At 50.8% G+C, this 23598-nt stretch overlaps 1 protein-coding gene across 1 annotated transcript in view; it reads left to right on the top strand.

Moving 5' to 3' along the window:
• Dnah10 (dynein axonemal heavy chain 10) overlaps positions 1-23598 on the top strand; it is a 121032-nt gene that overhangs the window by 33754 nt on the left and 63680 nt on the right. The window contains exons 16-32 of the mRNA XM_087903640.1: positions 876-1027; positions 1752-1916; positions 2909-3116; positions 4468-4624; positions 5143-5619; positions 6606-6764; positions 8255-8371; positions 8515-8617; positions 11089-11267; positions 11503-11714; positions 14239-14392; positions 15830-16063; positions 17801-17923; positions 19529-19762; positions 21305-21528; positions 22463-22732; positions 22830-23013. Of these exons, the coding sequence (XP_087759766.1) occupies positions 876-1027; positions 1752-1916; positions 2909-3116; positions 4468-4624; positions 5143-5619; positions 6606-6764; positions 8255-8371; positions 8515-8617; positions 11089-11267; positions 11503-11714; positions 14239-14392; positions 15830-16063; positions 17801-17923; positions 19529-19762; positions 21305-21528; positions 22463-22732; positions 22830-23013 (3352 nt within the window). The remainder of the gene's footprint in view (positions 1-875; positions 1028-1751; positions 1917-2908; positions 3117-4467; positions 4625-5142; positions 5620-6605; positions 6765-8254; positions 8372-8514; positions 8618-11088; positions 11268-11502; positions 11715-14238; positions 14393-15829; positions 16064-17800; positions 17924-19528; positions 19763-21304; positions 21529-22462; positions 22733-22829; positions 23014-23598) is intronic.

The following is a 23598-nucleotide window of genomic DNA, read 5'->3' as shown; positions in this document are numbered from 1 at the left end:
ACGCCACTACCTGACACTCCCAAAGGTGGTGGTGGAGCCCCCCTCAAAGCTTTTGTTCCCTTTATTCATTTTTAATTTAGTCTTATTCTTATTTAAAAATTAATTTTGCCGGGCGGTGGTGGCACACGCCTTTAATCCCAGCACTCGGAAGGCAGAAGCAGGCAGATCTCTGTGAGTTTGAGGCCAGCCTGGTCTACAAGAGCTAGTTCCAGCACAGGCTCCAAAGCTACAGAGAAACCCTGTCTTGAAACAAACAAACAAACAAACAAAAAACAAAATTTTTTTTTTTGGGGGGGGGAACAAGGTCTATCTCAGTTGCCTAGGCTGGTCTTGAACTCACTCTCTAGTCCAGTTGGACCTGCGACTGCTAACCTGAAGAGTTCAGCACTATGCAGAGCTGAAGGCTGACCTAGGACTCACTGTAGACCAGGCTGGCCTCAAAACTCAGAGATCCACCTGCTTCTGCCTCCCATGTCCTGGGATTGTGGCTGTCACTGGTCAGAGCCTGGTGGGCTCAGCATAAGGTCACGTGACTAAAGACAGTGGTTGTCCCTCCCCCCAGTCTATCCTGAAGCTTTAGCACTGAAGGTGAATGACTAGCAATACTGACCACATCGGAGTCAACTCAGCAGTGACTCACAAGTGGAGTTGCTCCTCTGGACACAGGACACTAGCAGGCCCCTCCCTGTCGATGTGAGGGACAGTTGCCCCTGGAACTGTTCTGGGGACAGACAGGGCCTAGCACTTGCAACTGCTCTGGCCCTGAGCCTCATCCCAGCCCTCTGTGAATATCCTGATGGAAGTCAGGCCTCTGGGGACCATGCTGCTCACGTCCTGCCCCGCATCTCTCACCGCTCCCTCTGCTGGGCACACAGGTACACGGAGGGCATCCAGCGCATGCTGGACCATTACCACCTGCTCATCAACACGCTGAATGAGGCAGAGACGGCCCTCCTGGAAGACCATTCCCAGGAGCTGCTCAGGGTGTTCCGCTCTGGGTACAAGAGGCTGAACTGGAACTCACTAGGTAACCACGCAGCTCCTGGTCACCTTACAGTTTGTTTTACATGTATTTCTTGTGTGTGCTGTGTGCATGGAGAAGCCAGAGGATGGTGTCAAGGCGGAGTCTCTTACTTCTCAGGAGGCTTGCCGTTTGGGCTCGCCTGGCTTGCCAGTAAACTCAGGTCCTGCCTGTCTCTGCCCACAATGCTGGGGTTATAGGTATGCACAGGCTTGCCCAGCTATGTACATGCATACCAGAGATTCAAACTCAGCTCCTCATGTTTACAGAACAAATACTCTTACCCACAGAGTCACCTGCCCAGTACCTAGAGGGACCGTAAGCAATGATCTTGTAAAACCAAAATATCACAATATCTGAATATAAACTACATAAATCTATTAAGTGCACACACACAAACACAGGTATATACACATACATATACACGCACACATATGCACACACATGTACATACACATATATACGCACACACTCATACATATGTACACACACAAATATGAACATAAATGTATCTGTGAATGCAATGAAGCCCTCTGCTAAGCCTGGTAGATTCCTGCCCTACAGACATCTTGGTCCCAAGCCTTTAGGGGATGAGTGGCTCTTAGCCATGGCTCAGTCCACACAGGGACAGGGGCTGTGAGCTAAGTGGCATCACCATGGGTCTCACAAGTGCTGGTGGGAGGGCCGGGGACAGCAGAGATGGAACCAAGTTGCTTTCTCTTCCCCCAAGGAATCGCTGACTACATCAATCGCTGCAAACAGGCCATCGGGAAGTTCGAGTCTCTCGTCCACCAGATTCACAAGAATGCGGAGGACATCACCTCCAGGCTTACGCTAATCGAGTCTGTCAACCTCTTTAGGTACCCAGTCTCCAAAACCGAGGAGGGGCTCCCAGGTAGGCCTGGTTTCTAGCTTGCCAGTCGTGGGATGAAAGAGAGGCCCCGTGGTCACCAACTCTATGCTCCAGCATTCATTGACTGGAATAACCCGGTTTAACCATCCCAGTCCTTTACTGGGTGTCCTGTGTCCCACCCTCTGCCATGTTCTGAGTTACTTGTGGTCACAGAGCTTGTGACCATTGGTGGTTCCAGTCCTAAGCTAGAACCAGGGCCTCTCATGTGCTCAGCTAAGTGCTCTGTCAGGACAGCCCCAGCCCTCCAGATTCTTTATTTTGAGAAAGACAAGGTCTCACTATGTAGACCAGGCTGGCCTTGAACTCGCAGAGATCTGCCTGTCTCTGCCTCCTGCATGCTGGGATTAAAGGTGTGCACCATCACCGCCCAGCTGACTTACCTGTTCTTGAGACGGGCTCTCACTTTGTTGCCCAAGCTGGACTTGAATTTGCCATCCTCTGCCTCAGTGCTGGGATTGCAGGTGCATGCCACCACCATGCTGTGGCTTTAATAGTCAGATAACCATATTGTATGGCTTATTTTTACTTTTCATTACGCTAGAGGTATCTTAAATTGTCCCTAATTTGTCAATAAGGAACTGAAGACTAGTTGTCAAAGAATTGAAGACAAGCAAGCATCACAGCCACTATGATGGATGCAGGGCACCAGCATCCCTTGTGGCCCTGTCTGGTATCACTTGCTTTTGTCTTCAGATGAGTCTTAGTTTCTGGCATCAACTCCATTTTCATGGGTACATACGACTCATGACCCATGGCTGATGTGTGAATGGCCCTTGCCCATGCCTGATGTGTGGACAGGTCCCTGATCCATGACTGATGTGTGGACAGGCCCCTGACATGGCTGAAGTGTTGACAGCCATGACCCCATGGCTGATGCGTGGGCAGCCATGACCCATGCCTGATGTGTGGACACACTCTGCTATGAAGTCCTCTGAGCCACAGCGGCTGTATGTATCTCGTGCCCTTCTCTACAGGCGTGAAGGAATTCTTCGAGCACATTGAACGAGAAAGGGCCAAAGACGTGGACCACATGGTCCGGTGGTACCTGGCCATCGGACCGCTGCTGACCAAAGTTGAAGGTCTAGTTGTGCACACCAACACAGGCAGGGCCCCCAAACTGGCCTCGTACTACGAGTACTGGGAAGGCAGAATCTATGATGTCTTGGGGAAGCTCATCTTGAAGTAAGCCCACCTGAGTTGTGCACGGGTTGGTTGTGACTGACAGGCTGCGATGGGCAGCTGGATGGGGAGGCTGACCAGGGAGGGGTGACCTCTGTGTGGGCCCCTGTTCCTATGAGCCCCTTCTGGGATTCAAGGCTGCTGTGTGCCTCTCTGCCTCTGGAAGACAGCGTAACCATGTTTGTCTGGCAGCAGAAGGCCCCAGAAGAGCTTGTTTCTGTTTAGAGATGGACTTGGAGGACAGGTGGTCCAGCCCTCTTCCCCGGCTACAGTCAATCACCAGTTGGGATGGTCACTGCGTACTGAGTTCTAATTTCTCATGACAGTCCAACACCAAAGCTGCCGTCCTCTGTGGGTCCTGTGGTCCAGCAGCATAGCTGGGCCAGCTGGGAGACACACACACACACTGTAGCCCAGGGTCATTCTAGGAGCCAGCCCACGAGTGCCATCCCCATGACTCCTGAGTCAGGCTCTGAAGGTGGCATCATTGCATCACAGTGCCCTTTTGGAAAATGTAAACACATTTTAAAATATTTAATTTTAAATTCCACTTATATGATCACGAGTGCAGGAGCTGTGGGGTCGGTGGTTTGCTGTCCCTGCAGCCGGAGTGGCGGGCGGACAGCTGACTGTCCCTGCAGCCAGAGTGAGGGACAGGTGTGAACCACCTGGCTTGGATGCTGAAAACCAAACTTAGGCTCTATGGAGCAGCCTATCAGGAGCTACTTTACATAATGTTTACCTAATATATTATATCTTCCCATTATCCATCCATCCATCTACCATTCATGCATGCACACATCCATTTCTCCATTCCATCCGTCTATCATCTGTCTATCCATCATCCATCTATCTACTCTCCTATCACCATCTATCCATCCATTCACTTGGCTGTCACACACCCATACCTTCATCCACCCACCCATGTATCCGAACATCCAGCCAACCAAGCTTTATCGGAAGTAGCCTTGTGCTAGGGCCTGGACTGGATCTTGGTCACAGATGAGGGCCTTGTCCTCTGGAGACCGAGGAGAGAGGACAAGGCGAGAGGATAGACACCTATTGAATGACCGCCATGGAAGATCAGACAGCATACCCAGAAGGCAGAGTGCTGCTGGGGATGACTTTTGGGTGGTCGGTGTTCGTTATTATTTCCCACCGGTAGGCGTTTAATTCCCCAAGCAGAGATGACCAAGGTGCATAAGTGTAGACAACGGGGGCAATCGTCCCCCCCCCCCCAACATGGTGGCTTACAGTGTGTAGCAGACCTCCCTGTTGGCCTCGAACCCCTCTCCGTCAGCGCTTGCTGTGCTTCATACCCTGAGTCCCATGTCCTTTGTGCTCCCCCACTTAGGAATTTGCAGGCTTTCAACTCTCTGATCCTTGGAAATGCTGCTCTGTTCCAAGTGGAAACCATTCTGTCAGCTCCGGAGATCATCCTCCACCCTAACGCCACCGAGATTGATAAGATGTGTGTCCACTGCACCCGCAACTGCGTGGAGATCACCAAGGTAACGCGGAGGTCACCGGGAACCAGTAGCTCTTCTGCTTGCCAGCTGCTCATTGCTTGATACAGTCGGAGAGGGGCCATCAGATGCTGGCTCAGCTGCTTCTGGCCTTTGTGAAGCCATCAAATTTAGGAACAGTCCCATAGCCCAATCCTGGTTCCATTCACCCCATCCTAACTTCTTTCTCTTTTTAAAAATTTACATTTTTAAAAAAATCATATTGCCAGGCTAGCTTCAAGCTCCCTATGTAACCAAGGAGGACCTTGAGTTTCTGATCTTTCTGCTTCAACCTCCCTAGTTCTGGGATTACAGGGAAGGAGGGAGGGGAGCATAGCAGGATATGGTGGCACACATCTGTAATCCTACCCTTGAGGCTGAGGCAGGGGATGGTGACGTCAGGCTAGCCTTGAAGGCCTGTGTGGTGAGACTGTCCATCACAGCAGGGCTCGTCACCAGGTACTAGTATACGCCCAGGAGGCACACAGTGCTCAGCGCTCACCCCCCTCCTGCTCTCCTGCCAGTATTTTGTGCGCTGGATGAACGGCAGCTGCATCGAATGCCCCCCTCAGAAGGGCGAGGAGGAAGAAGTCATCATCATGAGCTTCTACAATGACATCTCCTTGAACCCCCAGATCATGGATCAAGCTGTTATGATCCCCCAAAATATCCACAGGCTCCTCGTGAACCTCATGAAATACCTGCAGAGGTGGAAACGCTACCGGCCCCTCTGGAAGCTGGACAAGTCCATCGTGATGGAGAAGTTTGCTGCCAAGAAGCCAGCCTGTGTGGCCTACGACGAGAAGCTGCAGTTCTACTCCAAGATCGCAGCAGACGTCATGCGCCACCCGCTGGTCAAGGATGAGCACTGCATCCGACTGCAGCTTGGGCCACTGGCCACTACTGTGCAAGAAAATGCCAAGTCCTGGGTGATTTCGCTGGGGAAGCTCCTCAACGACTCCGCCAAGGAGGAGCTTTTTAGCCTCCGGGATGAGATCGAGGTATGCCACCGCCACCTTTATTACAAACAGATCTTCAAGGGCGGTGGGGTAGCTCTGTGATAGAGCCTTGCCGAGCACATCCAAAGGCCCTGGGTTCCATCCTGTCCTTGTTTCATTCCTGTTGCTGTGATTAAATATCCAAGAGAAAAAGTGACTTAAGGGAGATAGGGTGTATTTCACTCATAATCTCAGGTTACAGTCCACCACTGAGGGGGTTCAAAGGCAGGAACTCAGAGAGCCAGTCACACCCAGCTGAGAGCAGAGAGAGGCCAAACGCCCCTTGCTCTCTTGCTCTCAGCCAGCATTCTCTTCTTGTACTGTTCGGGACCCTCTGCCTAGGGAATGGTGCGGCCCATAGTGGGCTGGGCCTTCCCACCTCACTTAACAATTATGATAACCCCCTCCTCCCTGTTGTAATTGGAGCAGCAGGTCGCTTCCCGCAGTCTGGCTCCCGGCTAGCTTTACCCGAAATAATTACACGGAAACTGTATTCATTTAAACACTTCCTGGCCCATTAGTTAGCCTCTTATTGGCTAACTCTCACATCTTGCTTTAACCCATATCTAATAATCTGTGTATCACCACGTGACTGTGGCTTACTGGGAGAGATTCAGCATGTCTGACCTGGCGACTGGCTCCACGGTGACTCTGTCTCTGCCTCCTTTCTCCCAGCATTCTGTTCTGTCTACTCCGCCTATCTAAGCTGCTGTCCTATCAAAATGCCAAGGCAGTCTCTTTAACCAATGAAAGCAACACATAGAAAGAAGACCCTCCTACACCACCTCCCCTCAAAGATGCCCACAGGCCCTCCTCAGCTACACAATTACTCATCAAGATGCTGTTCCTGAGCCATTTCTAGGTTGCCTCAAGTTGACAAAACTAACGGGCACACACCCCTAGCCTGCAGGCTGCACCAAGGAGCCCTGTTCTCGGGGAAGGTGGCCTCATCTGTTGCTGTTTTCTGTCTCCACTCAATTCTTTCGTAGCACTTGAGCAAAAACCTTAAGAAGAGCCCCACCACGCTTGAAGATCTCAAGTTTGTCCTGGCGACAATTGCAGAGGTCAGAACAAAATCTTTAGTCATGGAGCTGAGGTACAAGGACATCCAGGAGCGGTACCGCACCATGGCAATATACAACATCTTTGTGAGTGTACTGTGGCATGTGTGTATACACCTACATATCACACACACTAATAATCATAAATAAGAGCAAGAAGGAACAGCCTGGTCTGCAGAGTGAGTTCCGGGACATTCAGGGCTACACAGAAAAACCCTGTCTTGGAGAACCAAAAAGCCGGGCGGTGGTGGCACACAACTTTAATCCCAGCACTTGAGAGGCAGAGACAGGTGGGTCTCTGTGAGTTTGAGGCCAGCCTGGTCTACAAGAGTAAGTTCCAGGACAGGCACCAAAGCCACAGAGAAACCCTGTCTCGAAACAAAAAAAGAAAAAAGAAAAAAAAAAGAATAAGAGAGAAAGGGGAATGTGAGAAGATAAAAGAAACTTGTGGTAAATGGTTTTATTAGTCTTTTTGAGACAGGGTCTCTCTGTATTTTAAATTTTTTAAAGATTTATTTTTATTTTATGTGTTTAAGTATGCCTACATGTATGTGCACTATGTGAGTGCAGTACCTGCAGAGGCCAGAAGAGGGCATCAGATCCTTTGGCACTGGAGTTACAAATGGTTGTAAGGAGTTTTGTGGTTGCTGAGAACTGAACTCAGGTCCTCTAGAAGAGAAGCCAGTGCTCTTAGCCACTAAACCATCATTCCACCTACTTTCAAGGACACATATATGTGCATATGTATAGATGTATGTGAACATCAGTGCAATACCCACAGAAGCTAGAAGAGGGCATAGATTCAGATCTCTGGTTCTCTGGAAGAGGAGCCAGAGCTTTTAACTGCCAAACCATCTCTCTAGCTCCTCCAGATCTCCATCTGTCTCTCTCTCCAGGGTCTCACCATAAAGCCTTGGCTGACCTGAAACTGTTATGTAGAGCTGGCCACCAGCTCATAGAGATCCTCTGATTCTATCTCCAGAATGAATGGCATGTGCCATTATGCCTGGCCCAGATACCATTTTTATTACAAAATTATAGATTGGCCTAGACACAGTGGAATACACCTATACTCCCAGAACTTGGGAGGTGGAGGCAGGAGGATCACCTTTGGCTACATAGTGGGTTAGGGGCCAGTCTGTGATGTGTAAAACTTCAACTCCAAAATGAGCCAACAGGGGTCTGGAGAGGTGGCTTAGTGGTTAAGAGTGCTGGCTGCCCTTCCAAAGAACCCAAGTTGGGTTCCCACATCAGGCTGCTCACAGCTGCCTATAACTCCAGCTCCAGGGAATTTGATATTTTCTTCTGGTCTCTGCAGGCACTGTACATACATGCAAACAGACACATAATTAAAGAGGAAAAACTAAAATCCCCAAACCAAATAAACAACCCCAAGAACACAATGTTACTGTCTCAGCTTGCTTTCCAGCTTGTTCCAATAGCCCCCTTGGGTGCAGTTAGAAACCAAAGTCTGTGGGGAGCAGCTTTTCCCTGACATTGCAATTCCATCATTGTTGGTAATCCGTTCTGCCTCTCAATGTCTGTCTGTCTGTCTGTCCCTGTGTCTCTCCCTCTAGCCTACTGATGCTGAGCGGGAACTGGTTGACAAGATTGAAAGCATGTGGCAAACTCTCTTCAATGACTCTGTGAACGTGGAACACGCACTCGGAGGCATCAAGAGAACATTCACTGAGGTGCGATGTCACCTCCACTCTGAGTGCAGATGGGAGACTGGGGCAAGGGTCAGAACTCGGGTGCGCACGGTGCGTGTGAGGTCCTGGGTTCCAATCCGCACACTGAGGTTACACCACGCTTATGGGTGGCTTCCTTCCCTCAGATCACCCGGAGTGAGATAATGAACTACAGAAGTCAGCTGGACGAGTTTGCACGGCGCTTCTACAGGAAAGGCCCTGGCGCTGTGGGTGAAGACCTGGATAAAGGTGAGGCTGTGCTGTGGGGGTGTTGAGGGCTCAGGGGCCCCTGAGAGGTTCACGGGAAGTGATATGTTGTCACTGAAGTATCGACTCCTTTCTCAGCTGCTTCTCTCATGGTCTAGCGGTGGCCTCTGACGGCAGGGTGGATACAATGCGTAGGGTTAAGTAGTTTATGCAGGATCTAGAGAGAGCTGGAATCCAGCCGGTCCCCACTGCAGCCAAACATGGTGACCACTGGCATCTGCCTTTGCCAGTGCAGCTGTGTGTATCACAAACACGCACACGCGCAAGTGCGTACGCTCACACACACATGCATACACATGCACGCCCACACACACGCACAGGCACACACGCACGCATGCACACACGTACGCATGCACACACGTACGCGTGTACACACCTTTCCTGCTCTCTTCCTCTGAATTCATTCATTCATTCTTTAGACCCTCTGAATTCATTCATTCATTCTTTAGACCCTGGACTTAGACCCTGGACTGTGCCAAGCTGCTGCTCTCTGTGCCTGCCAGACTTCTGTAATTATGACGCACATCTGAAAGAAACAGGTTAAGAGGAAGAACAATTGTTCTGGCTCACGAGTTCAGAGGCCTCAGTTCACTGTGTTCACATGGAACTTCCTGTGGGAGAAACTGTAGCTGAGAAATGTAACAAGTCTTTCAGTCCCGCAGCGAACTCCCAAATAATGACATGGAGACTCATTAATTATGAAAGCTCAGCCTGTAGCTTAGGCTTGTTCTGAACTAGCTCTTATAACTTAAATTAACCCATTTATATTTATCTATGTTCTATCATGTGGCGTTACCTCTCTTCCATCTTGCACCTCCTGTTTCCTCTCCATATCTCCTGGCACTCCTTGTGCACCTAGATTCTCCTCCTTCTTTCTTTCTCTGCCCGGAAGTCCCGCCTACACCTCCTGCCTAGCCGTTAGCCATTCAGCTTTTTGTTACACCAGTCACAGTAACACACCTTCACACAGTGTGAAACACCCCACAACAGTGGAGCCTCTTGGCAGTGGAGGAAGGGGGCAGACAGGGTCTTCAGAAGCACTGACCCTAAACCATCACCCCCTCTGACCAGCTCTTACCTGCTGGTTTGCACCACTTCCCAATGACGGCATCAAATCTGAGTCCCTTGATAGATCATTGATTATCTCAGAACCAATCATGATCTGGTCACCTCTCAGTGTCTGGATCCACCAGCTGGGGACTAAGCCGCCACCACAGAGCCTTTTGGGGGATGCTTCATCTGCAACACACAGCACATGTCCTTCGATGCCACCAGTCAAAAGGGTGGCAGGGAAGAAACACCATTCTTAGTCTAGACCAGTGGTTCTCAGCCTTCCTAACGCTGCGGCCCTTTGTAACAGTTCCTCATGTCATAATGACTCCCAACCATAAAATTATTTTCGTTGCAACTTCATAACTGTAATTTTGCTACTGTTATGAATAACTATATAAATATCTGTGTTTTCCAATGATCTTTGGCTACCCCAAAAGGGTTGCAACCCACAGGTTGAGAAGCACTTTTTTGTTGGTGTGTTTTTTTGTTTTTCTGAGGCAGGGTTTCTCTGTGTGGCCCTGGTTGTCCTGGAACTTGCTCTGTAGACCAGGCTGGCCTCGAACTCCAAGATCCACCTGCCTCTGCCTCCCGAGGGCTGGGATTAAGGTGTGCGCCACCACCGCCCAGTGCTCTTAACCACTGAGCCTCTTTCCAGCCCCCAATAGCTGATTTCTTAATCAAATTTGTTTTATTCTTATTTAACAATTTAAATTATATTTACCTTTTATTTAGCATGTACATGTGCATGCGTGTGTGTGTGTGAGAGAGAGAGATAGAGAGAGAGAGACTCATGCATGTGTAGAGGTCAGAGAACAACCATGGGTCAGTTCTCTCTTTTACCGTGTGGTTCCTGTGGATCGAACTTCAGCTGTCCTTAGCAAGCATCTTGACCCACTGAGCCATTTCTTTTGGCCCTCAATCTTCTATGCACACACATTTTTAGACACACTGCTCAGTTTATAGCCCTGATTGACTGGGAACTTACTGTGTAAATAGGCTGGCCTTGAACTCGCAGCGACCCCCCTCCCCACCCCACCTCACCCCTAGCTCCAAAGCTCTCACGGTCATACCGCCCTTTCTGCTCTATCTCTGCCCTTCTTTTTTCATTTTTCAAAAACTTTTAAAATTGATTTTGTTGAGCTCTACATTTTTCTCCGCTCCCCTCTCTTCCTCTCCCCTCCCCTTCCACCCTCTCCCATGGTCTCCATGCTCCCAAATTAACCCAGGAGATCTTGTCTTTTTCTACTTCCCAGTTAGATTAGATTTATGCATGTCTCCCTTAGGGCCCTCACTGGTGTCTAGGTTCTCTGGGATTGTGATATCTAGGCTGGTTTGCTTTGCTTTTCTGTCTAAAGCCGCTGACGAATGAGTCCTTATCATGTTTGCCCGCACTTCTCCAGGCGTTGAGCTCTTAGGCAGTTTTGAGAAGGAGCTGGCCAGGCATGAGAAGAACCGGCAGGAACTGGCCAATGCGGAGAAGCTCTTTGACCTCCCCATCACCATGTACCCTGAGCTCATCAAGGTGCAGAAAGAGATGGCAGGGCTCCGGCTGATCTACGACCTGTATGGGTCTCTAAAGGTACCGTCCCGCCCCCGGACGCCCCAAGCTGGGCACAGGCACATATGCACTCAGGCGCAGTGTTATGTTGGGGAGGGCTCAGAAAAGCCGCAGCTCCTTTATGTTGGCCTCAACACTCACCGTTTTACATTTGTTGGAAGAGAGAGCTGAGGGAGGCCAGAGCTAGGCGCGCACCGGTCCCTTCCTTGGCATTTGGGTCAGGCCCCATGGGTGCTGACTTGTCTAATGTTTCTAGGTTGCCAAAGAGGAGTGGTCCCAGACCCTCTGGATCAACCTGAATGTCCAGTATCTGCAGGAAGGTATCGAAGGCTTCCTCAAAGGCCTCCGCAAGCTGCCGCGCCACGTGCGCAGCTTATCCGTGGCTTTCCATTTGGAAGCAAAGATGAAGGCGTTCAAGGACTCCATCCCTCTCCTTCTGGATTTGAAGCACGAGGCCCTGAGAGAGAGGTGGGTTACGTCCTCTGTCAGCCTCGTGAGCTCACGGAATGACTTTAGATCTCAGGCATGTACAGCATAGGTTAGACAGGGGGCACAGATGAGAGGGGCCAGCTCAGCAGCAAGGTGAGAGGGGACAGGATTTGTTTAGAAAGGAAGACAGCAGGAGGATTTGGTCAGAGGAGTCCAGGAGAAATGGAACGGAGCCACCAATGTCATTTGCAGTTTTTTAGGTGCAACATTAGAAGAATGAAAAGAACCCTGCCTCTCACCCTAGTGCTTGGGAGACTAAGGCAGGAGGATAGAAAGTTCCATGACAGCCTGGACCCTATGTCTATTGGCACATTGCCTTAAAATTGCTATGTAGCCCAGGATAGCCTCAAACTCATGGCAGTCTTTCTTTCTCAGCCTTCCATATGCTGGGATTATAGGAAAAACCATCATGCCTGGCTTGAAATGAATCACACACACACACACACACACACACACACACACACACGCACACATGCACACACACACACACCTTAAAGATTTATTTTTATTCCAAATTATGTTTAGTATGTTTTGTCAGTGTACATGTGTACATGTGTGTGCGTGTGTGTGCGTGTGTGTGCGTGTGTGTGTGTGCCTGTGGAGGCCAGAGGGCATCAGATCCCTTAGAACTGGAGTTACAGATGACTGTGAGCTGCCATGTGGGTGCTGGGAACTGAACCCAGGTCCTCTGCAAGAGCAGCCAGTGCTCTTAACTGCGGACCATCTCTCCAACCCCTTAGTGATATATTTAATTGACTTAATGTTTGAGATACCATTTCCACGTGTAACCAGTATAAAACATTTATTCCTGAGGTACTTGACTACCTTGGACTCTGATGCACTTTGTGTCCTCCATTGGAGCTTGGGCTCACCCAGCAGTGACAGACAGCATGTGGTTGCCATGTTGAATGCTTGGGTCCCTCTGGTGTTTGATGGAGCCACCGGTCCTGTGGGTCTGGTGGCTAGCCCAACCCCGACTCCATGTCCATGGGAGTTAGCCAGTGTTCCGTGGCTCCTGCCCTCCCTGGCCGCATTTCCCAGAGTCTGCTCATAGAACCATGTCACACAGCTTTAGTTTACTTAGCTGGAAATTGGTTCCATCCCCATTTCCTCCCAATCTGCTGTAGTCGGGATCTGGAATGTTCCCAAGAGGCTCATGTGTTGAGGGTCTGGTCCCCAGTAGTAACTGTTGTTAGGTGACTTTAGGAGGGGGCGCCCCTTAGTCTCATCCCCCCTTCCCCATCTTCACGTTGCCGCATCTTACGACCCTGGCTGTGATTCTCTCCCTCACCGTGACCCCTCTAAACCCCTCTCTCCATTAAGTCACTTTTCTCAGGTATTTTATCACAGTTCCAGGGAGCCGAGGAAGACACAGTCCTCTTCACACAAGCAAGAAGGTCTCTCCTGAACACTCGCCAGGTTTTAGCGCCTACTTTCTATCTGTCTTGTTGAGCCCAGAGTGGCAGTCACAGGCCCAGCCAACATAGCTTTGGCCTGTCCATGTCCCCACACTTCTCCCAGGCCTGAAATGCTCTTGCCCTTGGCTCTCAGGGCTGTTCTCTGCAATAAACCAAGGCCCCCGTTCCATGGCCTTGTAGCCCACAGTTCCCAGGCTCGGCCATGTCCCTCCCTGTAAGCCACATCTGAGTGTCACCTCTGATACCAGGGATCCCTCCCACTTCCTTTTTCTTTTTTTCTTCTTTTTTGAGCCAGGGTCTCAGGATATAGCCCAGGCTGACCTCAAACTCCCTCTTGTCCTCTTCCAGTCTCCCATGGGCCTGCACCGTTAACCCCTGCCCACCCAGCATTCAGGACAGTTAGTAGGTACAAGCTGGAGTGTGTGGCTCAGTGGTAGAGCAATTGCCTAGATTGTCTGAGGCCAAGAGTCCCATCCCCAGCTCTGTATAAAACAAGCAAACAAAACAGCTGGTTTGTAGCTAAGTCACATAGCAGTGGGTATCAGTCTTCTGGTCAGTAGTAGATGGTATGCCATACCATGTGGCCAGATGTGTCATAGGCCTGGTCATGTGGGTTTGTGTGATTCACACTGGGGAGTTCACACAAAGTCAAGAAGACCGCCTGATGGCGTGTTTCTCAGAACACGCCTACTTGTCAACATAAGACAGTGTTTAAATTGTAGATTCCGTTCATTGTCTCTTGACCGTCTATCCAAACTGGGGATGAGTTCCCTGGTACCAGGAGCTGGGCCTCACCTCATGACCCCAATTCTCAGCTGAGTCAGTGCTGAAGTAATACGTCCCAACACACCTGGGCTCCATGACTGAAAAGGGTTCTCCCTCATGCAGAAGCCAGTTTCCAGAAACTAGAGGCCACTCATTTTCTCAGCAGCGGTATTTTCTGAACTCGGCAGTATAATCCCAGGCTGTTCCATGTCCCTGTGGAGGTTTTCCCGTGAGGCCTCCTCCTCTGCCATCAGGGGAAACAATTAAGCCAGCTCTGTGCTTGCTGGGTGGTGTTTGTTAATGGCCCTACATCCTTCCAGACATTGGAAAGAACTCATGGAGAAAACAGGTGTGTTCTTCGAGATGACAGAGACCTTCACGCTGGAGAACATGTTTGCCATGGAACTGCACAGCCACACGGAAGTGCTCAATGAGATTGTCACAGCGGCTGTCAAGGAGGTCGCCATTGAGAAGGTAGGGAAGGGGAGCCTTGGGTTTCAGTGCCGCGGCTCTGCCTCCGAGGCCTTCATCAGCCTTTGGTTCACTGAGATGGGGTTTTACCATGTAGCTGAGGCTGGCTTTGAACTCATGATCTTCCTGCCTCAGCTTCCTGAGCGCTGGGATCACAGCAAGGCTCCGGCAATGGCTGACTTTTCTCTTAGCAGGAAACACTCTGTCTCTAGTGTCATCGTTAGTAGAACCTCTGCCCCAGTTTACTTTTTTTGACGTCCTCCATTACAGTTTCGCATTCTATTCACTGGTGAACGATTGGGTACCCCTTGGAAAACAATTAGAAATAGCAAGTCGCTCGCAGCCTGGACACTGAGGGCGGTCGCCGTTATCATCCTGCTGAACGCTGCGCCCTGCTGACGCTGCAGGCACAAGGTCAAAGGGAGCGCAGGAAGATGGAGCCCATTTCGCACAACTGATTCTAACAGAACACTAAAAGATGTGTAGACACATGACACATGTGGATATGTTCACACAGATGTGCACAAAACAATGCAGTTACACATACAATCAATACATGTGTTCCCACTCATACACTATGAACAAATACATACACACAACATGTACAGATATCCTCGTAACTACATTTCTCACGGCTGTGAAAAAATACCCCAACAATAGCAACCTAAGGAAGGAAGGAAGGGTTAACTGTGGCTCGCAGTTTGAGGGCACCGTCCATCATGGTGGGGAAGGCATGGCAGCAGGAGCGTGAGGCAGCTGGGCACACTGCAGCCACAGTCAGGAAGCAGAGAGATGGATGCCGGTGCCCAGTTCAGTTTCTCCTTTTTAGTCTGTCCATTTCCCAGCCTAGGGGATGGCGCCACCCACAGTGGGCGGATCTTTTTTGTTTTGTTTTTAAAAACTTAACCTAATTAAGTTAGTACCTCAAAGGCATACCCAGGGTCCTGTCTCCCTAGAGACCAAATCACACATACTTATAAACATCCACATATAGACACACACAGAGCACATATTATTGCGGATTTCCTCAGAGCCTGGAATAATAGTAAGCCTAGAATTTTGTACTGGCACTTTCTTGCTCAGCAGTGGGTGAGTGTGATAGGACCCCCTTGTCACATAGGGAGCTACACAGTTGAGACCCCGGTTCTGGCACTCGGCAGCATGTGTGGCCCACCGTGTGGCCCTTCTAAACCTATCTCTGGATAACAATCTGATTTTGGGGGCGGGGGTTAGATGAGAGCCCACATGTGACACGCTTGCCTGGCAAAGTTACATGCCCGATAGTCAAGGACACTGTTGCTGAGGAGAATCTCAGCCTCTCAGATGATGAATCTGGGACTCTGGGTTGAGTCGCTGACCGATGACACATTAGGGAAGAAAGAAAGCTCCTGGCTCAGGGTTGTGCTCTGTGGGCCCAACCATGGCTTCTGCCCCAACCAGGCCGTGAAGGAAATCCTAGACACCTGGGAGAACATGAAGTTCACCGTGGTCAAGTACTATAAAGGCACACAGGAGCGAGGCTACATCTTAGGGTCCGTGGACGACATCATCCAGTGCCTGGACGACAACACGGTCAACTTGCAGAGCATCTCCGGAAGCAGATTCGTGGGGCCCTTCCTGCAGACGGTCCACAAGTGGGAGAAGACACTGTCTCTGATAGGGGAGGTCATCGAGGTGAGAGCCAAGCAGAGGGGAGTGTGGGAATTTTAGACGGGAACACCTGTGCTTAGAAACGAGGGGCTGTTTCCCGGCTCTTGATTTAGCTGGTGGGAGAAGTGCATTGACGTAGACGTTGAGGAATTCTGATGTCAGGGAACGCACTTTTAATTTCTAAGATTCCTACTTGGCCTTTTAACGTGTCCCTGTTCTGTTTCCAAACCTCCTGTTCTTGTTGTATGAATGTTTTCACTACCAATGTGTTAAACATTGATACTGTATACATATCTATATTAAAGTCCTTTTCAGATTTGACTATTGTGGGCTAGGTAGCTCTCTTCACGTGATTCAATTTTTCTTTGGGTTATACCACCTAAGTTTTTCTCCCCATTCTTTTTTTTTTCTTTTTTTTTTCTTTTTTTTTGGTTTTTCGAGACAGGGTTTCTCTGTGGCTTTGGAGCTAATCTTGGACCTTACTCTTGTAGACCAGGCTGGCCTTGAACTCACAGAGATCCACCTGTCTCTGTCTCCCAAGTGCTGGGATTAAAGGCATGCACCACCACTGCAGGCTTCTTTCTATTCTTGCTCAGTGTGTCATCTGCCTTTGTACTCCCCAAACCTGGCCTGTCATACTGGGTGGTGGGTCAGGCCTGTGTGGGCCGTGCTGGACCAGGCCTCTGTAAACAAACCAGATCAATCGGGCTCAGTCCACTATTTTTGGGTGGCTGAATTTTTCATAGACAAGTATATTTGGTCCCCAAATTTTCCCAGCACCATAAAAGAAAACTCCCAATCACTTCCCAGCTCCTGCTTCCCCAGGTCCCAGTAACCACACATCTATTTCCTATCTCCATATCTAATCTGTGTGTCTCACATGTGTGAAATCACATACAAGGCTCATCCACATGGTAGCATCTGTCCTTGATCCTATCCTTTTCATGGCTAAACACTAATCTGTCCATGGCTGTATCACTTTTGGTTCACCTGATGGCCGTCTGTCTTGCTCCTGTCTCCTGGGTGTTATAGAAACGCCCACCAGGAGTGTTCCTGAATGCACTGCCTGGATCTCTGTTGTCCCTCTTGGTGTCTGTATCTGGAAACAGAACGGCTGAGCAGGTGGCACGCAGCTTCTTGTGAACACAGACATCTGCACTGATCACTGTGGATCACAGGTCTCCAAACTCCACATGTAACAGGACACGTCCGTCCTGTCCAGGACTGGCACGGGGTGGGGCAGGCGACGTTTTTTGCTTTTGAATAGAGCTGTGTCCTCTAAAATGCTGCATTCCTTCATGGTAACTCCCAACTCTCCAGGGATCTGTTCCGAGATGTCCTGACAATGCCAAGAACCCAGATAGTTCCGAACTTTGTATGACTGCTTCCCAGTACACATATACCTATAGCAAAGTCTAATTTACAAATCCAGCTGCCTAGAGGTGAGCCCCAGTGACTGCTCATGCACAGAGCGCTTGTGACAGCGTGTCTAAGAGCTGCGTGAATGTGCTCTCTCTCTGCACACCTGCTTGAACTACTATAGTTTTGGATTCCTGTTGGTCAAAACTCCAGAAAGCAAAAGTGAAATCCAGAGAACTGGGCACTTGGGGAAGGGGGTGGTGGCCATGTCACACGGTGCCACTTGGTCTGCCAATCCTTGCATTGACTGAACTTACTTGAATGAGTTGTGGATTGGAGGGATTTTGCCTGTGACCCTGGGGTGCCGCCTCACCCTGTGACATTGACATGGTGCATTTTCAGATCTGGATGCTGGTTCAGAGGAAGTGGATGTACCTGGAGAGCATCTTCATTGGCGGGGACATACGGTCCCAGCTGCCAGAGGAGGCCAAGAAGTTTGACAACATTGACAGGATATTTAAAAGGGTAAGTGACCAGTGTGAGAGAGGACAGTGTCCTCATCAATGTGAGAGAGTACTGGGTCCCCATCAGTGTGAGAGAGGACGGGGTCCCCATCAGTGTGAGATGGATGGCGTCACCACACACTGTTGTGTCTATGTAGACTTGTTCCTGAGGTTGGGTCTTCTGAAACTCTTGGTCATTCCTTACATAACTAATTTACTTAGGAAATTTCCCACTCATTGACCTACATAACAGTTGACCATGTCTCTCTGGAATTTTTATTCTACATAAACACACAGATATAGATAAATCCAAAGGCAGGCTGCAATAGGACCACATCCAACAATATAACCTCAGTTCATTCTCTTTGACGTATTTCTTTACATTTTTAAAGTTAAATTTAGTGTATGTGTATGTACACATGCACCTACCCCACACACCATACATGTCACAGGCCAAGTGTGGAGTGAGAAGGCAACCTGTGGGAGTCCGTTCTCCCCTTCCACCATGTGGGGCCTGGGCATGAGGGTTGAACTCAGGGCCTCAGGCTTGGTGGTGAGCCTCTGCAAGCTGAGCCATCTTGTAAGCTCTCTTCTATGTATATCAGTCAGTAAGCAGCTAAGTTTTGGCCTGTTCCTTTGCTGTTGGACTTTCAGACAATTTCTTTCTGTTCTCCCCGCGACCCTGCCCCTTCCTTTTGGTGCGGAAGAACCGCTGTAATGACTATCCCACGTGAGCCACCATGTGGTTGCTGGGAATTGAACTCAGGACCTTTGGAAGAGCAGGCAGTCCTCTTAACCCCAGAGCCATCTCTCCAGCCCCTGAATATCCCATGTGTGCAAATGACTCCTAACTCTTGCTGTCTCAACTCATTTCCTTTTCTTTCTCTCTCTCTCTCCTTCTCCCCGTCTCTCTATTTCTTCTTCTTCCTTGTTTTTTGTTTTTGTTTGTCTCTGTGTATCCCTGGCGGTCCTAGAACTCCCTCTGTAGACCATACTGACTTTGAACTCACAGAGATCCACCTGCCTCTGCCTCCCAAGTGCTGTTATTAAAGACGTATGGCACTATGTTCAACTCCACTCATTTCTTAATTCCCGGTTGAACACCTACTATGTGCAGCACTGTTGCAGGAGGTGGGGTACCACATGACTAGACACACATGATCCCTACTGTGCATGGCACTGTTGCAGGGGGTGGGGTACCGCATGACCATACACACTATCCCTACTGTGTGCAGCACTGTTGCAGGGGGTGAGGTACCGCATGACCACACACACTATCCCTACTGTGTGCAGCACTGTTGCAGGGGGTAGGGTACTGCATGACCAGACACACATGATCCCTACTGTGTACAGCACTGTTGCAGAGGGTAGGATACCGCATGACCACACACACAAAATCCCTACTGTGTGCAGCTGGCCTCCGCACAGAAAGACACACTAGAAATGAGTTTGAGATGCTGGCAGGAGTCACTTGCCCAGAGCTTCACAGCTTCGTGCAGGTCTCCCTGAGGCTGTGGTCTGCCTGCCCGCTGGTCCTTTGTGTCCTGATCTGTGCCTTCTGGGGACTGTAGGGGCAGCATTTCTGCCACCTTGTGTGACACTCAGCTGTGTCCCTGACCTTCTCCAGATCATGGGGGAGACTCTGAAGGACCCTGTGATTAAGCGATGCTGTGAGGCCCCAAACCGCCTTAATGACCTGCAGAACGTCAGCGATGGCCTGGAGAAATGCCAGAAGAGCCTCAACGACTACCTGGACTCCAAGAGGAACGCCTTCCCCAGGTTCTTCTTCATCTCAGACGACGAGCTGCTCAGCATCCTGGGCAACAGCGACCCCCTGTGTGTGCAGGAGCACATGATCAAGGTCAGGGCTTCCTCAGGGCCAGAGCCCATGGTGAGCGTGGAGGGGAGCCTGGGGCAGGTCGGGGCCCATGGTGAGTGTAGGGGCCCATGGTGAGTGTGGGGGAGCCTGGGGCAGGTCGGGTCCCATGGTGAGTGTAGGGGGGAGCCTGGGGCAGGTCGGGGCCCATGGTGAGCGTGGGCGGGGGCTGGATCAGGTCAGGGCCCATGGTGAGCATGGGGGGCCCCTGGGTCAGGTCAGGGCCCATGGTGAGCATGGGGGGGAGCCTGGGTCAGGTCAGGGCCCATGGTGAGCGTGGGGGGGCCCCCTGGGTCAGGTCAGGGCCCATGGTGAGCGTGGGGGGCCCCTGGGGCAGGTCAGGGCCCATGGTGAGCGTGGGGGGGGGGAAGCCTGGGTCAGGTCAGGGCATATGGACTGAAGTCAGGGCTCTTGATCAAGGGTCAGGGTTTAGCATCAGGGCCAGCAGCCAAGCTCAGTTAAAACATTCTTTTTTTAAAAAAAAATGAAATGTTTTCCTTCTCAAGAGGTAGGTTCTTTCCTTCCCTTTCCCCTCCCTCCTTTCATTCCTCCCTTTCTTCTTTTCAGAGGTATGTAGCCCAGGCTGGCCCATAGTGGCCATCATCATGCCACAGCCTCCCAGTTGCACCCATGCCTAGTTAATTCCCCCTTCCTTCCCCCCTCCCTTCCTTCCTTCCTCCTTCTCTCTCTCCCTCCCTCCCCTTCCTTCTTTCCTTCCTTCCTCCCTTCCTCTCTCTCTTCCTCCCTCCCTCCCTTTCTTTCTGTTTCTTGAGACAAGGTTTCTCTGTGTAGCCCTAGCTATCCTGGAACTAGTTCTGTAGACCAGGCTGGCCTCAGACTCACAGAGATCTGCCTGCCTCTCAAGTGCTGGGATTAAAGGTGTGCACTACCACCACTGGGCAAAATCCCCATTTCCAAACAAGCCATTGCCACTGTAGAGAAAGGATGCCAGATCTGCCCCCGTCCCTGTTTCCTGTTTCTCCTGGGATTTCTCCCCATTTTACTCCTTATACTTGGCCACGCTTCATCTCTTCCCTTCCTGATTCACAGCATCCATGCTATTCTGTAGGGGCCCTAAGGACTTAGGTTCTGGAATTTTCTTTTGCTCAAGTGTTTGTGATTGTGACATGTGGCTCCTGTCAACTGTGGGAAGCTCCCAGCTTCACCTTTAAGGTGTTTCCTTCAGACTTCGGGAAGCAGGCCAAGTGGCCCCGAGTTAGCTGATCACATCTCATGCCTCTAAGCCCTCAGTTCCACCTCAGGTTCAACTCCTCACTCCACTGTGTGTGTCTGGACCACTTTGACCCCATGTTTACACTAGATCCCATGATTCCTCAGAGGTTTTCCTTCTTTCGGAACATCCACCTTTGGTTTGCACAATGCTGAAGAAGTAACCTGTCATCCCGAGCGATAAACACAACACTGGGTGTGTGGACATCTGTCTGGGGCAACCCTGAGAGTGTCATGGCCACCATGAAGGGTGGGCGTCCCACCAGCATCCCCACCTGCCTCTCCTGCTGCCTGCAGATGTACGACAACATTGCCATGCTGCGCTTCCACGACGGAGACAGCGGGGAGAAGCTAGTGTCGGCCATGATCTCGGCAGAGGGAGAAGTCATGAACTTCCGCAAGATCATCCGGGCCGAGGGCCGTGTGGAAGACTGGATGACGACCGTGCTGAACGAAATGAGAAGGACCAACAGGCTCATCACCAAGGAAGCCATCTTCAGATACTGTGAGGACAGAAGCAGGTGATGTGGATGTGTGCGGGTGCACGGCTGCATCCTGCCGCGGAGCGCAGGGTGATTTACGAGTGTAAGGCAGGCAGGCCGACATTGCAGTAGGGCTTTCCTTGCCATGGCAACCCAGCTGATGAAAGCTGTTTCAAATGATGGTTCTGGATAGTACTGCCTAGGTGAGCAAGGCAGCAGGTCGGGAGCTTGTTACAAATTCAATTTAGGCTGGGGTGTGGCTCTACAGTAGAGTTCCTGTCTAGAATCCCCCAGTGAGGGGCTGGGGTGTGGTTCGGTGGTAGAACAACTGCTTAGAATTCCCCAGTGAGGGGCTGGGGGAGTGTGGCTCAGTGGAAGAGCACCTGCTTAGAATCTCCCAGTGGCAGAATGCTTGCTTTACATACACAAGGCTGTGGGCTCCGTCCCAGCGCTGTAGGAATGAATAACTGAATACAAATTCCCAGCACCCACCCCCACCCCATTCCTGGGCACCGACCACTTGGGGCCTGCACCAGACGTTGTGCCATTCCTAGCCCTTTGGGCTTCCGAGCAGACCTCACTGTGAGAATGGTGTTTAGCGGTCAGGAGAGGCACTGCCAGGATCCTTTGTAGACTCTGTCACTGGGAGACAAACAGGATCCCAGCAGGAAGGTGCCTTACTGTGTAGCTACACCTCCAGCCCCTTGGTGGTGGCTTCTCAGCCATGACCCTACCGCTTTGCATGCCCCTGGCCCTATGATGGACATGTTGCTCTGTAGTTGAGAGCCTACGAGGTTGAGGGACAGAAATCACTGTCCTGGTATTTCATGGTCTAGCCCTGGAACTTTTCTGGCCTTCACGCCTCCTGCTCCAGGTCAGACATCTAAGCTCCTGGAAGTGCAACCGACTTCCCATCCAGCCTCTTGCGGGACCCAGGCCCTGCCAAGCCTTTGACAGTGTGCTCGCCCTGTAGGGTGGACTGGATGCTGCTGTACCAAGGCATGGTGGTGCTGGCCGCCAGTCAGGTGTGGTGGACTTGGGAAGTGGAGGACGTCTTCAATAAAGTCAAGCAAGGGGACAAGCAGGCTATGAAGAACTACGGCAAGAAGATGCACCAGCAGATAGACGACCTGGTCACACGGATCACCATGGAGCTGAGCAAAAACGACAGGAAGAAATACAACACCGTCCTTATCATCGATGTCCATGCCCGGGACATTGTGGATTCCTTCATCCGGGGCAGGTGGTTACCTCCCTGGGATTCTCGGGTGTTTCACTGTTCTGTCCTTCTGTGGTCTGCCCAGCTATGGTCCCTTCCTTCTCTTTCCTTCCCGATCCAGCATCCTCGAGGCCCGGGAGTTTGAGTGGGAAAGCCAGCTGCGCTTTTACTGGGACCGCGAGCCGGATGAGCTCAACATCCGTCAGTGCACAGGGACCTTTGGCTACGGCTATGAGTACATGGGCCTGAATGGAAGGCTGGTCATCACACCCCTCACAGACCGCATCTACCTGACGCTCACGCAGGTGAAGCTTGCCCCCAGACATAGCGTATTGGTTGACCTAGGTGGAGTCTTGACTCTGAGCTCTGGGAAGCATCTTCCAATTGGAATATGATTGTCACTCATGGGATTGTAAAGCCTGAGAGCATCTTCCCTGGGATGCTGGTTCCACCCTATAGCTTAGACCCCCACACAGCAGTCCTGTGCAGTGGGGGTGGAGGCAGAGGGTAATAGAAAATTGCAGAAATGTATAGGATGTATAAGACTAAACTGTATTGAACCTGTAAGAAGGCAAGTGGAGGAGGAGGCCATGCCTCCCCTCAGGATGGGGCCAGTGTATTAGTATCTGGCAGATTCTTTTGTTTGTGGCACTGAGAATAGAACCTAGGACCCTGTACATGCTAAGCAAGTGCTAAGCCATGGAATTGTACCAAAGTCTGCATGACGCACCCATGTGTGCCGGGTCCCTTACCTCACCACTCAACTCAGAGCTGAGACTCAAATCTATGCCATGGCAGCTCACTCCTGCTCTGGTCTCCCCATCACTCTGCTGCACCTGGGGGTACACAGGAGAATGGAAGTGTGAAGCCCATGGTACCCCTGAACTGTG

Source organism: Myodes glareolus, chromosome 2, assembly GCF_982192425.1.
Source record: "Myodes glareolus chromosome 2, mMyoGla1.1, whole genome shotgun sequence".
Taxonomy (NCBI): Eukaryota; Metazoa; Chordata; class Mammalia; order Rodentia; family Cricetidae; genus Myodes; species Myodes glareolus.
The sequence above is the reverse complement of the archived record's forward strand: the minus strand, read 5'-3'. Positions and strand labels throughout refer to the sequence as shown.